Source organism: Gouania willdenowi, chromosome 10, assembly GCF_900634775.1.
Source record: "Gouania willdenowi chromosome 10, fGouWil2.1, whole genome shotgun sequence".
NCBI classification, from domain to species: Eukaryota; Metazoa; Chordata; class Actinopteri; order Blenniiformes; family Gobiesocidae; genus Gouania; species Gouania willdenowi.
Window position 1 is genome coordinate 16,439,688 of NC_041053.1, and position 18,256 is coordinate 16,457,943.

Here is an 18,256-nt window from a genome sequence, read left to right on the forward strand (position 1 = left end):
TGATAATATTTTAATCCAAAGATGAGGACAAAGTCTCAAATAGGTATATGATAATAGCTAAAGCAATTACAGTTGTCTCTGCAAAAATGGTAAGAGTAGTTGTACACGTATAAAACATGAAATATATTTGATGTATTACCAATAAATGAAGAGAGAGTGGACTTACAGAGAAATGAGTCTGGGAGGATATTAAAGCCTTTTAGATGACTACAATAAACAAGATTTTTTTTAAAAAAAAAAAAAAGCATCAGAACACATAATATAACATGATAATGTTATTACAAACATCTGAGTTGAGCGAAACAAATTGACATTGTCTCCCAGATGAGCAAGTTAGTTCTCCTCTTTGCTGCTACAGAGACTTTGAAAGAAAGTTCTAAACCTCTATAAATTATCTTTTTATTTAGCTTGCAGTTCAAATTCACTACAGGCAACCTTTAATTTTCTTAACACACATACGTATAAAGCGATTACCAAGTATCAAAACCCCATGTAAATAATTCTAACGGTAAGTTATTAGGTTGAAAAACCCGTAACATTACCCACATTATTTTGATATGTCATAAACTCCTAAAACCGCCCAAAAATTATGAAAGAACTATAAAACATTCACAACATCATTCTAAACACTGAGAAAAACTCTAAAGGTTAAAAATTCACCACTATTTCTACGTATGGAATCATTTCACAACTATCTTCTATATGGAATCATGGAGAGCAAGCTAATGTAATCATGTCAATGACGTACCTTCTCTTTGTTGGGTAAAGTCTGAGTGCTGGTAAAAGTGTCTCCTCCGTTTATACTGATCAGTTCTGCATCTACAGGTGGAAACGGGGCGGGGAAAACCACTACGTCACTCTTCAGTGTGTCTGAGCTGAAACACACGTCGTACTGCTGAGTGGACTTGGAGTAAGACCAGCTCCCGTCCGGGTGGGTGGTGATCATTGGGGCGCTGTACCTGCTGAAAGAGCCGTCTGTCCTGTGGCATTTGACAGCTATTAAACTGATGAGGCTCAGCAGGAAGATGAGCGACACCGACACAATGGCGATCAGCAGGTACAGGTTGAGGTCAGAGAAGCTGTCCTCCTTTATGGGAACATTTCTGAACTGAGTCTGGATGTCAGCGGAGCTTTCAACCACCACCACATCAATGGACACAGTAGCTGAGAGGGAGGGCTCTCCGTTATCAGAGACCAGCACCACCAAGGGGTGACTCTTCAGGTCGTTGTCACTCATCCTCCTCTTAGTCCTGATCTCCCCGCTGCTGGTTCCGATCCTGAACAGGTTGTTTCCTTTGGGCTCAGACAGGTGATAAGAAAGCAGCGCGTTGTATCCAGAGTCTGCGTCTACAGCCCTGATCTTTGCCACAAAGTATCCTGCTTCAGCAGAATATGGGATGTTCTCACTGTTAACGGAGCCGTGCTCAGAATAAGGAGCCAGAACTGCAGGACTGTTGTCATTCTCATCCAGAATAAACACATTTACAGTCACGTTGCTGCTGAGCGGAGGAACACCAGAGTCTGTGGCCTGAACTTTGAACTGAAACGTCTTCAGCTCCTCAAAGTTAAAGGACTGCAGGCTGACGATGTCTCCACTCTCTGAGTTTATATTCACAAAAGATGAAATCTGAATACCTTTAAAGTTATTATCCATCAGTGAGTATGTCAGTTTTGCATTGTCACCTGTATCTGCGTCTTGTGCTGTCGTCCTTGCTATAATTTCTCCTACCTTGCTATTTTCCTTTACATAAGCATTTACAATAGTATCTGAGAAACTGGGTGCATTATCATTCATATCAGAAATAAGCACAGTGACTGAAGCAGAGCTAGATAAAGGTGGGCTCCCTTCATCTGCAGCAGTAATAATTACATTATACTGTGACGCAGTCTCTCTATCTAAAGGAGTGTCTACTACTAAAGAATAATAATTTTTATAGTTTGACATTAGTTTAAAAGGAACTGAATTTATTATTCTACACGTCGTTTGGCCATTTTTACCTCCGTCTTTGTCTGTTACAGTGACCAGCGCTACAGCTGTTCCTATCTCAGCATTTTCCTTTACTGGACTCATCAGTGATGTTACAGAAATCTCAGGCGCATTATCGTTTACATCAAGAACCTCTAGTAACACTTTGGAGTAACCACTGCGGGGGGGAGTTCCTTGGTCACTGGCCTGCACTCGTAATTCATAAGCGTTATTTTCCTCAAAATCTAACGACTCTTTAACTATAATTTCACCATTCTCAGGACTAATAATAAATTTATCTACAGAGTTCAGGTTTCTTCGTCCCATTAAGGCATATTTTATTTCTGAATGCAGTCCTTCGTCTGGATCTGTTGCATTTAATGTTAATATTGCTGTACCAACTGCTGCATTTTCTCTGACGCGCACTTTATAAAGGGCTTTACTGAAAGAAGGTGCGTTGTCGTTGGAGTCTATTACATTGACAATGATCTGCATCGTGCCCGACTTTGCAGGTTTCCCTCCGTCTACAGCGGTGAGTGTTAGTTTAATGATGGATTGCTTTTCTCTATCTAAGGCTTTATTTAGCACTAACTCTGCAGACACGTGATCTCCGCCGCTGCTCACATCCACAGTGAAATGCTCGTTTGGATTGAGTGTGTATGTTTTCACTGAATTGCTGCCTGTGTCTGCGTCCTGAGCTGACGGGAGTGGATACCTCTCCCCTGCTGAGGAAGACTCGGATATGTTAAAAACGTGGATTTGTTCGAAGAACGTCGGAGCATTATCATTAATGTCAATGACGTTGACTTCAATGCGATGTATATTAATAGGATTTTTCAGCAGTCCTTCAATGTTTAAGGTACATTTGGGCAGATTAGGACAAAGCTCTTCACGGTCAATCCTCTCGTTCACACGCAAAGCTCCCGTTTTTAAATTAGCCTGAAAATATGTCTTACTGTATCCTGACACGATCTGAAATCCTCGCTCTTGCAGTTGATGTGAGTTGATTTGTAAATCCTTGGTTAAATCCCCAACCACCGTGCCTTTGTCCACCTCCTCCGGTACGGTGTAAGAAATCTGAGCCACACACCGGCTCCATAAACAAAGAATAATGGCGCACCGCATCATCCATCCAGCCTGTGTGAAAAGCCGCCGCCTGATTCTCATAATGAATCCAGAAAAAAATGGAAGGAGAATTTCTGAACAAAATCCACAAACCAAAAGAAGTCACCACCAGCTCTTCTCACACACGGACCATCCTGACAAACCCACACACCCGAAGAAAGACTCGAAACGCCTCCGATCTCTCCAACAAAGGAGGAGTTTTGGATTAAAAGCGCATTATAATTATTTCACGGTCTCGAGCGACCTCTAGTGTTCACAGCACAAACCTTATTTCACTTTCATCAGCAAAAGAAAATCCACCCTTTTTCTTGTGCAAACACACCAAAATGTAACAAATTAAAAGGCATTCCATTTATCACACCTTAACAACTTTTTTTTTTATTATTTAAAAAAAAAGATTTAGGAAGGTTTTATTTTGAAATTGATATTGGGGGTAAGTTAATGTCCTCGTTTATTAATTGTTTTCCCCCAAACTAATAAACAAACAGAATTGTCATTTAAAAAATCTGATCGAACTGCATAATTTTATATATATTTTTAGGTCTGACATTGGTTGCAATCAGTGAATTTTATTACAGTCAGTGCATGCACACCCAATTTATGTCGTTTCATATTTGCTTTTAATTCTGTTCATGGATATCTATATCAAGCTTACATTAAACATCCAAATTATGAAAAAAACAAACAAACAAACAAACAAACACCCAGTTTATTAAATGAACGAGAATCCATTTATCAATCATCTGCAGAGTCGGATGACTAACATTAATTGGATTATAGGGTGTGGTAACGCAGTTTCAGCACCATGGAGAGCTCTTTAAACGTCAAATCTGATTTAAAATTGAACACAATATTTATGAATCATAAATGCAAATAATTCCAACGGTCAAAGAGGACCAGATACCCTCCTTGCAAAATGTGTGCATTATACAAATAATAATAATCAAGCATGTTTTTCTATGGACCCTATAACAGCGGGGAAACAGTTTTGCTCTGTTACAATATATGCAAACTCAGCGACAACAACTAAAACACAAGATGATTAGCAGTAGTCTGCACTTTTCCTGAACTACTTTGTGTAAAACATATATGAAAAAAAATAATGTTCCAACATCTAATATAAATGAATGCCTGCCCTGTATTTAAGCTACTGCATCCTGTCTTAAAAAAGAGGTTGGGCCACCAATAAGACTCTAACCCATGATCAATGAAGTGTGGGATTGTAATGCTACCAATGCACAGTCATTTGTCACTTTTTCCTATTCAGAGAGAGGCTTCATCTGAACAGTGAGGTGATGAAACTTATTGAAACGTGTCAACCATGCAAATAACATGACAGCTTTTGGAAAATCAATTTTAAAAAAAGTCTGCAATTTGTTTTTAGAAACACAAAGTTATAAATATCCTACCTTCTCTTTGTTGGGCAAAGTCTGAGTGCTGGTAAAAGTGTCTCCTCCGTTTATACTGATCAGTTCTGCATCTACAGGTGGAAACGGGCGGGGAAAACCACTACGTCACTCTTCAGTGTGTCTGAGCTGAAACACACGTCGTACTGCTGAGTGGACTTGGAGTAAGACCAGCTCCCGTCCGGGTGGGTGGTGATCATTGGGGCGCTGTACCTGCTGAAAGAGCCGTCTGTCCTGTGGCATTTGACAGCTATTAAACTGATGAGGCTCAGCAGGAAGATGAGCGACACCGACACAATGGCGATCAGCAGGTACAGGTTGAGGTCAGAGAAGCTGTCCTCCTTTATGGGAACATGTCTGAACTGAGTCTGGATGTCAGCGGAGCTTTCAACCACCACCACATCAATGGACACAGTAGCTGAGAGGGAGGGCTCTCCGTTATCAGAGACCAGCACCACCAAGGGGTGACTCTTCAGGTCGTTGTCACTCATCCTCCTCTTAGTCCTGATCTCCCCGCTGCTGGTTCCGATCCTGAACAGGTTGTTTCCTTTGGGCTCAGACAGGTGATAAGAAAGCAGCGCGTTGTATCCAGAGTCTGCGTCTACAGCCCTGATCTTTGCCACAAAGTATCCTGCTTCAGCAGAATATGGGATGCTCTCACTGTTAACGGAGCCGTGCTCAGAATAAGGAGCCAGAACTGCAGGACTGTTGTCATTCTCATCCAGAATAAACACATTTACAGTCACGTTGCTGCTGAGCGGAGGAACACCAGAGTCTGTGGCCTGAACTTTGAACTGAAACGTCTTCATCTCCTCAAAGTTAAAGGACTGCAGGCTGATGATGTCTCCACTTTCTGAATCAACAGTTAGCATTGTTGGTATTTTCTCACTCATTTGGAAGTTATTAATCATATGATACATTGGTTTAGCATTTTCATTTAAATCGGAGTCTACCGTGGTCAGTTTATATATAGTGGTTCCAATCGGGCTATTTTCTTTAACATATACATTGATGGATGGTTCACTAAAATGAGGAGGATTATCATTAACATCAGAGACGTGAAAACTAACTACACTTGTGCTCGATAATGACGGTGTCCCTTCATCCACAGCTAAAATAGTTATGTCATAAACAGAAACACTTTCTCTATCAAGAGGACCATCAACTAATAAGGAGTAATAATTCTTATAGTTGGATTTTAATTTAAAGGGCACTGCGCCTGTTATCTTACAGTTTGTCAGGCCATTTTTGCCCCCATCTTTATCAGTGATGGTTACCATGGCAACCGCAGTGCCGACCTCTGCGTCCTCTCTCACTGGGCTCATGAGTGATGACACTGATATCTCCGGTGCATTGTCATTCACATCAATGACCTCCACTAGCACCTTGCTGTGTGCACTGCGGGGAGGGGCGCCCTTATCACGTGCTTGCACACGGATTTCAAAAGCCTGATTTTCTTCATAATCAATATTTCCTTTCACTGCAATTTCTCCTGTGTTTTCGTTGAGCGAAAATGTATCACCCGGACCCAAACGCCCCCTCTCAGTAAACGAGTACACAACCTGTCCATTGACGCCATGGTCTAAGTCAGAAGCAGTCAGTGATAACAAAGCGGTGCCAATTTCTGCATTTTCAACCACTTGAACTTTATATAAGGATTTACTGAAAACGGGGGAATTGTCGTTTACATCCAGAACGTTCACTACGACCTGTAAACTTCCCGTTTTGGAAGGCTTTCCTCCGTCTATGGCGGACAGTGTGAGCTCTATGACAGCCTGCTTTTCTCTATCTAACGCCTTGGTCAGCACCAGCTCTGCAGACACGCGTTCACCGCTGCTCTGAACATCCAACGCAAAATGATCATTTGGGCTCATTTTATAAGTCTTAACCGAGTTGGTTCCGACATCTGCGTCCTGCGCTATGGGCAGTGGATACCTTTCTCCCACATAAAAAGACTCGGACGCATCTACCGTAAATATTTCCTCAAGAAACGAGGGCGCATTGTCATTAATATCATTAATAACAACCTCTATTCGATGCAGGCTGCGTGGATTAGTCAACACTGCTTCTATATTTAAAGAGCACTTTACCGTATTGGGACAAAGCTCCTCCCGATCTATCCTATTGTTGACAAATAAAACTCCAGATTCATAATTAATGTCTATATAACGTTTTTTATCCACAGATGTAATTTGTATCCCCGCTGTCTGGAGCTGCTGTACACTGAGGTTTAAATCCTTGGCGATGTTTCCGACCACAGTGCCTTTGTCCGCCTCCTCTGATATAGAATAGGAGATCTGAGCCACGGTCCACTCGCAGAGACAAAGAAGGGTGACAAACAGTATTCCTGTATTATTCCATTGTATCCAGGATGCCATCACGGTTCGAGGAAAATACGTGTCCTATAGTTTCCTTGTCTTAAAAACATGAAAATATCAACAAATTGAGCAGTATTGACAATCAATCCATCCTCCGTGCGACACGCCTCGTCTACGAGCTGTTTCCACAAAGCGTTATTCCACAATGGCGAGGTAGGTTTGGTCAGAGGCAGAGGAGGGATTTCCATAATGATGTTAGTGCAGATATAACGTGGTCTCGGCCGACATCTAGCGAACATTTTGTATATTTAGAGACTAATTGAACAGGAGATAGATAGATAGATAGATAGATAGATAGATAGATAGATAGATAGATAGATAGATAACCAACTCACTTTAGGGTAGTCAAAAAAATCTAATCCATTTATACATACACTACACCTAATTACTTTATGCCCTCTCTCACTTTACTCAATTACACTCCACGTGTAATCTGAATGTTTGTATTTGAATGTGTATGTCTGTATGCATATGTATGTTTTAAGTTAGTATTTCTTTTTCAATTTTCAATTAATCTTTAGTTCAATATTTTTATTTGTCTTTTGACATTGATTTTTGTGTACTTTATTTATATGCTATTTTCCCCTCATATATCAAAGTTAAATTGTGCATTTTGTCTAATGATTTCACGCGTTTGTTACCCTTTATTCGAAATTGTTTGTGCTGATTGAAAGAGGTGGAGCCCTTGTACAAGCGCTTTGGGCTTCGTTCCCTATTTGCGTTTTTAATGTTGTTTTTTAACGTGTGCTAAATAAATAAATGGGGAAAAAAAATGAAATAGATAGATCACTGAATTTATTGATTATTTCATTCCCACTATAGGCAGTTCCTTTATCATATAGGCCTACAGCTAACTTCGTTTTTTATGCAATTAAAGTACATACTCATTTGTATTCATATTTTCTTATTTATCCAACGCAAACTGTAAGATGCATGACTTGCCATTCACCAGAAAAAGAAAGAGGAAAAGCCGCACGTCTCAAATGAAAGGAAGCACTTACTCAGTAACATGGACTGCATCTTGAAACAACATCTGGATTATAATCCCCTTTTCTGGAACCGTTACAGTGAAACTGTTCAACTGTATAGAATTATATAGCCTATTACTTAAAAATAGTCCAATTTATTTGTCTTTAATATATCATATATATTAGAGATGTTTAAGGTTGGTTAGTTGTTTTTATTGTTGTTTTTTACGGTTGATGTAATAAATGGCGGCGCCCTGGATGGCCACACAACAAAAACATTTTATTTGTCATGGAAGGAAATCTTACGACAACTGATTTTATTTCAACTACAAGGACCACTCAACATGGACTTTGTGAAAAGGAAAAACTGCAGACTAGAAGAAGCTTTGGAGCGCTGCACACATTGGCTGAGCACCGCTCATCACCAACCCTTTGAGGAACGATAGGCGACTTCATTTTGCGACAAAGGTGGCGGTGTATATAGAAGCAGAAGTGAGGGAGTCGTGGCGGAGCTAGTGTACGGGATAGCTACTATTGATTATACACACTCACTGGAAAATAATCTGGACTACATCAGGCTCAGCATCACAACAAAACGGGAGGCGAGGGACTGTTGTGCTTCAATGTTCTGGAAGACCAGGCTAAATGATGCAGTGACAGACTTAGCAGTGACAACACACCGGGCCGATCGTAGCAGCACTCTCAGCACAAATCACGAGATAGAGGCTTGTGTTTACACAAACAACAAATTGAGCACAAACACACAAAGGTCATTTACCCACTGATCACTGAATATTGAGTTTTAATCAGTTAAGTGAAGGTCCTTCTATCTTCCAAGGAAATTCTTAGTCATATTCATCATTGCTGAAGCAGAACATCAAAGTAGCTTCATACATTCTTTATCATCACATCAGTAGTTTGGAAAACAAACAATGTCAGGGTCTAATGATCGTTGCTGGAGATTACATCCAGGCCAGCCAAACTAAGGTTCTCCCTCATTTCCATCAATAAGTGGAGTTGGTAACCAGAGGTCCCAACAGGACCCTTGCATACTTCAATGTGGACTAGCTCAGAGCAGCCCCTGCCCAAACTTAGAATCATCAAACCCCATTTCTGTCATTCTACCTTCAGCATATAGACTTTTTCTTGCTTCCAGCAGATCCACAACAAAGCTGGTAAGAGTGTGGTCAGAGGGAGCCATGACAGCAACTCGAGGCCTGGGGGCCAAATCCAGTTGTCATAAAACCCCACTGTCTCCACTCTAAATGACCACTTAATAATGAAGAGCTTTGAAAGGCTGGTTAAAAATCACATAAAATCCCTTCTTCCAGCTTCAGTTGACGCACTCCAGCCAAACCACTCCACAGAAGATACAGCATCCACTGCACTCCGTCTGGACGCTTTGGTCTGGTTGCTAATTGTGGATTTCAGTTAGAGCTTCTACTATTATTTCACAGTATCTGGTCAACAAAATTGGGACAACTGGGAAAAATGACCCCCTTAAATACTGGATTTTGGACTTTTTGACTTGAGGTGTAAGATTTAAATGGTTCTCTTACATGGAGAAGTAAATAAAAATAACTGATAAAGCCAGCTGATGTCATAGCACTAGACATTTATTTTTTACACCACAGAGAATAAAGAGTGTGTCCCCTACACAAGCAACAAGAAAAAAAAAATCAACTTAGACTCACATTTACAGCCCCTAAATAGACAAACCACTCAGAAATAACCCTTTAGTCCATGAGTGGGTGAGTTCCACATTTAGCCCATTTCAACAATCACAATATAGAGTTACAAATTCAACATTATTTAACAAAAATAGATATTTGTTTCTTTATCATTAGTCCAAATATGTATTATTTATTGTATACTGTACCCTTTAAATTTAAACTTTCTACCCCTAAAACTCCCCTCCGTCTGGGCCACACTTGGTTCTGTCTGATTGGGCAGATATTTTGCACCTGGCCCGCACTTGTATGCAAATGCCAATGGTCTCAAAGAAAGAAAAGTCAAGGATCAAAATAAAACCCATTAATAAACTTATTTCCAACAATAAATTAATTACATCAAAGTATGAAATTACCAAATTATTTATATATAAATGTAGGTGAGGTGGAGTGCATGAACCTGTACAGTGAGGGAGGGGTCACACAGCTCTCTCACAGGAAGCCTCAGTTTGTCTGAGTGACTATGAAAAAACTACATCACTACAGCACTTTTGTATCATGTGCTTGTTCAATAAAATAAAATAAAAAAAAACTGCAAAGGATTGGATTGAAATTTAATATTTTGTAAAATAATTTAAATACATTTAAAACAAATATTAGTTGAGAAAGCATTCATATTTCAAACTGCCCTGACAACCTCTTCTATCAAAATAGACTTTTCCGACCCCAGAATTGAGTAACATTTATGACGATTATGAGGAAACACCATATCAAATCTTCATCTACAAAACCTACATAAAAGTTTCAAAACTTATTACATTTAATTTTGAATTAAAAAAATAAAGAAATGTCTATATTTCATGCATTAGCTTACGGCCTGTAATAAATACAGCACATTTTTGGTTTTTTTGCATATAACTGCATACAAAAACTGAGCAACTGAAAAAAAGTCAAATCCCGGATCAGAAACATCACGAGAGACACCAAATGCACAATTCAACAGCCATATACAGTATTACTGTACATTCAGTGGAAGGTCAAACTCACCTTCTCTTTGTTGGGTAAAGTCTGAGTGCTGGTAAAAGTGTCTCCTCCGTTTATACTGATCAGTTCTGCATCTACAGGTGGAAACGGGGCGGGGAAAACCACTACGTCACTCTTCAGTGTGTCTGAGCTGAAACACACGTCGTACTGCTGAGTGGACTTGGAGTAAGACCAGCTCCCGTCCGGGTGGGTGGTGATCATTGGGGCGCTGTACCTGCTGAAAGAGCCGTCTGTCCTGTGGCATTTGACAGCTATTAAACTGATGAGGCTCAGCAGGAAGATGAGCGACACCGACACAATGGCGATCAGCAGGTACAGGTTGAGGTCAGAGAAGCTGTCCTCCTTTATGGGAACGTGTCTGAACTGAGTCTGGATGTCAGCGGAGCTTTCAACCACCACCACATCAATGGACACAGTAGCTGAGAGGGAGGGCTCTCCGTTATCAGAGACCAGCACCACCAAGGGGTGACTCTTCAGGTCGTTGTCACTCATCCTCCTCTTAGTCCTGATCTCCCCGCTGCTGGTTCCGATCCTGAACAGGTTGTTTCCTTTGGGCTCAGACAGGTGATAAGAAAGCAGCGCGTTGTATCCAGAGTCTGCGTCTACAGCCCTGATCTTTGCCACAAAGTATCCTGCTTCAGCAGAATATGGGATGCTCTCACTGTTAACGGAGCCGTGCTCAGAATAAGGAGCCAGAACTGCAGGACTGTTGTCATTCTCATCCAGAATAAACACATTTACAGTCACGTTGCTGCTGAGCGGAGGAACACCAGAGTCTGTGGCCTGAACTTTGAACTGAAACGTCTTCAGCTCCTCAAAGTTAAAGGACTGCAGGCTGATGATGTCTCCACTCTCTGAGTTTATGTTTATCATGGTAGATAACGGGACTGGGCTTTTCCCACTAACTAAAGAATAGCTTATTCTGCTATTTTCACCAGTGTCAGCATCAGTAGCAGAGACAGATTTTAAAATGGTCCCACTTTGACTGTTTTCCTTCAGATACATGTTTATTATGGCCTCTGAAAACAAAGGTGCGTTATCATTGACATCAGATACATGGATGACAATAATGCTAATGTTTGATAGAGAAGGTTTACCTTCATCTGTTGCTTTGATGGTGATGTTGTACTGAGAGATAAGCTCTCTGTCTAGTGGTTCACCAATAACAAGGGAATAATAATTTTTGTAGTTTGTTTCTAATTTGAAGGGAGATAATTTCAATATCTCACACTTGACTTCACCGTTTTTACCGCCGTCCTTGTCAAGGACGGACACAAGAGCCACAGCAGTGCCTATCTCAGCGTCTTCATTGACGGTATTGAGCAGTGACGTCACTGTGATCTCAGGCGCATTGTCATTGAGGTCCATCACCTCCACCAGCACCTTGCATTGAGCTGTTAAGGGAGGCTGGCCTTTGTCTGTAGCCTCAACTCGTATTTCAAAAGCAGAATGTGTTTCAAAATCCACTTTTCCTTTAACTGTTATTAATCCAGTATCTGAATCAATATCAAATATTTCCAACGCATGGTCTTGATCTTTTGAATTTAATGAATAGATTATGTCTTTGTTTAGTCCCTCATCCGCGTCTGCTGCTGACACCGTCACAACGGTTGTGCCAAAGGCTGCGTTTTCTGTGAGGCTGGTTTTATACAATGTCTTGGTAAAAATAGGTATATTATCATTTATATCCAACACGTGAATTTTAATTTCTGATGTGCTAGACTTCGGTGGGGTCCCTCCGTCCTGAGCAGTCAGTGTGAGTTTAATCAAAGCCTGCTTTTCACGATCCAGTGTTTTCTGAAGTACCAACACAGCTGACACCTTTTTGCCTTTTTGCACAGCTAAAGTAAAATATTCATTCTGATTCAGTTTATACGTGTGGATGTCATTATCCCCCACATCCGCGTCGTAGGCCGACAGCACCGGGAACGTCGCTCCTGGGAATACGCTCTCTGCTATGTCGATAGTTTGTGATTTAGCACTAAATGACGGAGCGTTATCATTTATGTCAAGAATATTCACTTCTATACGGTACAGTTTAAGGGGATTATTAATCACAGCCTCCACGTTTATTGTACATTTAGCAGCTTTGGCGCAGAGCTCCTCTCTGTCGATCCTCTCGCTGACATAAAGAAAGCCCGATTTCAGATTTACATCGAAATACCTTTTCTTTGATCCAGCAACGATCTGAAACAAACGCACTCCCAAATCCTGCACACTTAGATTCAGATCCTTGGCGATATTTCCCACAGAAGTCCCCAGGTTTACCTCCTCGGACACAGAATAGGAAAGCTGCCCAGTGACGGCTCCCCATTTACACTCCAAGACGAAAAACATCAAATAAATCCAAATCAAAGTCGTCCTTCTCGGTACATGCATAATTCCGCACAACAGAGATAAAGCATACAATCCGTAAATGAAATGGTCCGTCACAAAATGCGAGGAAAACTCTTTAAAATCGACAGAATCTAACACAATACATGTGTGATATCCACCCCATGTCCAACAGAGTCCTTCTAACAAAGCACAGAGCTAAATGTGATCCTTTTAACGTGGGAGGATCCGGTGCTTCAGAGACCTGCACAGAATGTTACGGTCTAGACTGTCTCCTACTGGACATTTTAAAGAACTACAAGTCACTACGGCATATTATCCACTGTGTTTTGCCGATGAAATTATCTCATGAAATATCACACTAGTTCTCTGTGAAAGAAAAAAAAAAAAAACCCAAAAAGCTTGGGTTCACATTTTCTGTGATTTCAGAGCCGACTGTCACAGCACATGAACACAACTTTGCTTTTTTCAGCACCATGGAGAGAGAAGAACTGCAGACAATGCTCTTCTATACAGTTTTGTATTCCATATCAATATATCTATTATCAGTGGTGGACTAGGACAGAAAAAAAAATCCCTGGCATTTTCTGTCCAGGCCATCCCCCTATTTTATCAGTGACATGTAGAAGTTGTAAGTCAGTAATGCTCAACATGTGGCTTTTTGTGTCTTAATTTTAATAATAATTTCCCCAGAAAACCTTAAAAGGTGGATTTTGCAAATTCCTTTGTTCCATTTTTGGCCCTTTTCAAAAAGTTCTGACACTTTTTTCAGATTTTAGCTTTCTTTTGCAAATAAATGCCCTTTTTTTTCCTATTTTAAATGTATTTATTTATTTGTACATTGATTTTGACACTTTTATCCAATTTTTGTCCTTTCTTGATTTTTTTTTGGCCAATTTTTATACAAAAAAGATCACTTTTACCCAGTAAATACCACATGTTTCCTTTTTTCTCCACATTTTTCCCCTTTTTGACAATTGTTTGCCACATTATGCTCATTAAAGCGACCCTTTGCCATTACATACCACCTAGTTCCTCTTTATTTGGCTATTTTTTGGTCATTTTTGACTGCTTTTGTCCCGTTTCAGTCACTTTTCACTCTTTTCTTGCCACGTTTTGCCACTTTTGGACCATTTTTGGCCACCTGTTACCATGTCTGCCTCCACTCGCTCGTCAAAATACAAACAAACAAAAACCACTTTAGGTCAACGTGCCGCACTGAGTCGGTTCCCCGTATACCAGATGGCCAGTCCATCCCTGCCTGTTATATAAAAACATGTACGCACTCAGTCAAGATGAATGACATAAATAGAAAATTAATGCATGAAAAAAATAACAACTTATAGAAGCACCTGTAGTTAAAGTGAAATTAAATACGGTTTGGAAACATCTATTGAAGCAGCATAATCAAATACTATAGTAAATATTGTACTCTTTCAAAAAAAAAAAAAACCCTAATGAATCCTTGAATCTCAATAGGAGAGCAAAACTGTAAACTATGCACACAAAGATGAGATACATACCTTAAAAAAACAATGTAATTAAATGCAAAACTTTTACCACCTACACGATTAAATACATAATCATCTATATTTTTGTTTAAGACCTTACTACATTAATAGAAATGACAAATTAATGGAACTTGATTCATGGAAAAATGTAAGTATCAATGCCAATGTGTAGTGTTTACTTCGTCCTACTTACTACATCACATCTGCTTTTAATCCATATATTTTTCTTTCTGGATTACTAGGCAGGGCCTTTTCTTTCAACTTGAATTCATCAACTGAAATCCAACCTATTATACATATTCTAAGAGAAATAAGAGTTCCAGGAAAAACACACAAATGCTCAAGTAGTACATGCAACGTTGGAAAGAAAAGCATGTGGACACAAAACTAAGGTCATTCTCTGCACCAGAGTTCTAGATTTGTTTGACCATTAAAAGTCTTAAAATTCCTTTGAAAAATATAAAATAAAAATAGATGTGTATAATTTGTGTATTTTATTGTGTTTTTAAGTTTCTTATTTTCTCCATGTTAGTTTACAAAAGAGCAATATACCATCATTAGACAACAAATCAGAGCCGTTTTTGGAAACGTAACAAAAAACACAAAAATGTGTTATTTTTCATTACGTATAATACAACCATGTTAAAATCATCTTACCTTCTCTTTGTTGGGTAAAGTCTGAGTGCTGGTAAAAGTGTCTCCTCCGTTTATACTGATCAGTTCTGCATCTACAGGTGGAAACGGGGCGGGGAAAACCACTACGTCACTCTTCAGTGTGTCTGAGCTGAAACACACGTCGTACTGCTGAGTGGACTTGGAGTAAGACCAGCTCCCGTCCGGGTGGGTGGTGATCATTGGGGCGCTGTACCTGCTGAAAGAGCCGTCTGTCCTGTGGCATTTGACAGCTATTAAACTGATGAGGCTCAGCAGGAAGATGAGCGACACCGACACAATGGCGATCAGCAGGTACAGGTTGAGGTCAGAGAAGCTGTCCTCCTTTATGGGAACATGTCTGAACTGAGTCTGGATGTCAGCGGAGCTTTCAACCACCACCACATCAATGGACACAGTAGCTGAGAGGGAGGGCTCTCCGTTATCAGAGACCAGCACCACCAAGGGGTGACTCTTCAGGTCGTTGTCACTCATCCTCCTCTTAGTCCTGATCTCCCCGCTGCTGGTTCCGATCCTGAACAGGTTGTTTCCTTTGGGCTCAGACAGGTGATAAGAAAGCAGCGCGTTGTATCCAGAGTCTGCGTCTACAGCCCTGATCTTTGCCACAAAGTATCCTGCTTCAGCAGAATATGGGATGCTCTCACTGTTAACGGAGCCGTGCTCAGAATAAGGAGCCAGAACTGCAGGACTGTTGTCATTCTCATCCAGAATAAACACATTTACAGTCACGTTGCTGCTGAGCGGAGGAACACCAGAGTCTGAGGCCTGAACTTTGAACTGAAACGTCTTCAGCTCCTCAAAGTTAAAGGACTGCAGGCTGACGATGTCTCCACTCTCTGAGTTTATATTTAAAACTGATGTAATGGGAATATTTTTGGTTGAACTGTCTAATAAATTGTAAGTCAGCTTTGCATTATAATCTAAATCAGGGTCAATTGCACTTATTGTACAAATCACTGAGCCAGTTGGACTGTTTTCTTTGACATAAACATTTAACACAGGCTCCATAAACTGAGGTGCGTTATCGTTAACATCTGAAACCTGTACAGTAATGACTCTCATACTGGACAGAGGGGGATTCCCTTCATCTGTGGCTGTAATGGTGACATTATAAAGAGAAATATTCTCTCTATCCAAAGGTCCATCCACCACTAATGAATAATCATTTTTATAATTAGATTTTAATTTAAAGGGAACAGATCCAACCACTTTACAGTGAGTTACACCATTATTCCCTCCATCTTTATCAGAAACTGTCACTAAAGCAACAATAGTTCCCACCTCTGCGTCTTCTTTAACAGGCGTCATTAGTGACGTCACTGATATGTCTGGCTTATTGTCGTTCACATCAATTATTTCAATCAGTAGTTTAGCATGTGCACTACGGGGTACAGGACCCTGATCCATAGCCTGAACTCTGACGTCATAAGCAGGCGTTTCTTCATAATCTAACTGTCCTCGTACAGTAATCTCTCCTGTTTCTGGATTCAGATAGAAAATATGGGAAACATCTGCGTTGCCTCGCTTCATAAAAGAATACACTATTTTACTGTTTATTCCTTCATCTAAATCAGTAGCATTTAATTTAATCACCGCTGTTCCTTTTGGAACATCTTCTCTGACACTCGTTTTATAAAGTGTTTTACTAAAAACTGGCGCATTATCATTCGTATCTAATAGATTAATTCTGATTTGCAGTGTTCCTGATCGAACAGGCTTTCCTCCATCAACAGCGGTCAGAATGAGCTTAATAAAAGGTTGCTTTTCTCGATCTAACGCTTTGTCGAGCACGAGCTCCGCTGACATCCCGTGGTCTCCTCCACCCTGCACGTCAAGTGAGAAGTGCGCGTTTTGACTGAGCTTGTAGCCTTTTATCGTGTTCATGCCTATGTCTGCGTCCTCCGCTATGGGGAGAGGATAGCGCTCTCCCGGCGACATGGATTCAGAGATATTTAAAGAATAAGACTGCTCAATAAATACAGGCGAATTATCATTTACATCCAGCACGCTTATTTCAATGCGGTGAACAGACAGCGGGTTGCTTAAAACAGCCTGTGCGCGGAGGAAGCACTGAGGAGACTGCGGACAAAGCTCCTCTCGGTCTATTCTGTCATTGACAAAGAAAAGCCCCGTCCTTAAATCCACGTTAACATACTGCTTACTGTAGCTGGAAATAATTCTTAGGTCCCTGCTTTCCAGCTCATGTAGATTCAAACCCAGGTCTTTTGCAATGTTCCCCACCGCGGTGCCTTTGTGTACCTCCTCAGAGATGGAGTAGGATATTTGCGCAGCAGAACGCTGACACAGACAAAGCAGCGCTGCCACAGAAACCCACAGGTTTTCCACCGAGCCCATCGTGGAAAAGGTCACACACAAAAAAAAAATCCAACAATTCCAAACTATTCCTCTTACAAAGTCCTATATCCGTTATGAACAAATACATCCAGCATCTGAAGCGGTCCTCTTCGATTCAATACAACGCCTCTAAGGAGGAGCAGTCTATGACGCGTTGCCTTTTTGCATTTAAGGAGGTGTCTTTAAATCCCCCATAATAAATACATTTATTCACGGTCTCTAGCGTCGCCGTGTGGTGAATTATTATCATGTCCGTAGTGTCAGTGTAACAATAAGCTATAAGATATCGAATTCAGGCACGAATTTCCCCAAATAAAACACTGATTGTCCATTTTGCTTTTTTCAATGCCGTATTTAAAAAAATAAAAATAAATAAAGAGCAAGCTTGTACTAATTACAATACACACTATTCCCTGTCCAACTATAGTGTAATGAACTCTGACTAAACTCAAACTTGATTCACTCAATTTATAGACAAAAAACAGCAACTAATTAATCTGTAAAATACATAAAATGAATAAATAAATAAATACATAAATAACTTTCCATTGAGCATCTGAAAAAGCAACAATACCAAATGAATCAAAATATTTGTCGGTGTGAAGTTTGTCCTTAAAGTAAAAGAGAAAAAAAAAAAAACCCTGACTTTATCTTCAAGAAAATAAAATATGTATTATTATTATTATTATTATTATTATTATTATTATTATTATTATTATTATTATTATTATTATTATTATATTTTATTCAAATGTTCTAGTTTTAATGCAATAAAAGAAGTAGAGCTAGGCAATATATCGAGATTCAATATATGTCAAGTTTTTTTT

At 40.1% G+C, this 18,256-nt stretch overlaps 4 protein-coding genes across 7 annotated transcripts in view; all 4 read right to left on the reverse strand.

The window, feature by feature from the left end:
* The window catches only part of LOC114470587 (protocadherin alpha-C2-like), a 171,065-nt gene that overhangs the window by 49,768 nt on the left and 103,041 nt on the right, over nucleotides 1-18,256 (reverse strand). The window lies entirely within an intron of this gene.
* LOC114470591 (protocadherin alpha-3-like) lies at nucleotides 737-3,230 on the reverse strand. The gene has a single exon (XM_028458853.1). It carries the CDS (start codon nucleotides 3,131-3,133, stop codon nucleotides 737-739), a length of 2,397 nt encoding a protein of 798 aa, XP_028314654.1. The 5' UTR covers nucleotides 3,134-3,230.
* On the reverse strand, nucleotides 4,572-13,062 carry LOC114471492 (protocadherin alpha-5-like). Its single transcript, XM_028460332.1, has 5 exons — nucleotides 10,561-13,062; nucleotides 7,567-7,578; nucleotides 6,720-6,809; nucleotides 6,161-6,335; nucleotides 4,572-5,350 (listed from the first exon to the last, which is right to left on the reverse strand). Exons 1-5 carry the CDS (start codon nucleotides 12,934-12,936, stop codon nucleotides 4,572-4,574), a joined length of 3,432 nt encoding a protein of 1,143 aa, XP_028316133.1. The 5' UTR covers nucleotides 12,937-13,062.
* Nucleotides 15,051-17,525, reverse strand: LOC114470593 (protocadherin alpha-3-like). The gene has a single exon (XM_028458855.1). It carries the CDS (start codon nucleotides 17,427-17,429, stop codon nucleotides 15,051-15,053), a length of 2,379 nt encoding a protein of 792 aa, XP_028314656.1. The 5' UTR covers nucleotides 17,430-17,525.

Excerpts from the sequence above, each read along its gene's own strand:
- LOC114471492 (XM_028460332.1), bottom strand. The coding sequence starts at position 12,936 with ATGCATGTACCGAGAAGGACGACTTTGATTTGGATTTATTTGATGTTT. Across the intron at positions 6,336-6,719 it reads CCAAGGATTTAAACCTCAGT|AGCAGCGGTGAACGCGTGTC; the intron begins GTACAGCAGCTC and ends TTGGATGTTCAG. Across the intron at positions 5,351-6,160 it reads CGACAATTCCCCCGTTTTCA|AAAGTGGAGACATCATCAGC; the intron begins GTAAATCCTTAT and ends CTGTTGATTCAG.
- LOC114470593 (XM_028458855.1), bottom strand. The coding sequence starts at position 17,429 with ATGGGCTCGGTGGAAAACCTGTGGGTTTCTGTGGCAGCGCTGCTTTGT.
- LOC114470591 (XM_028458853.1), bottom strand. The coding sequence starts at position 3,133 with ATGAGAATCAGGCGGCGGCTTTTCACACAGGCTGGATGGATGATGCGG.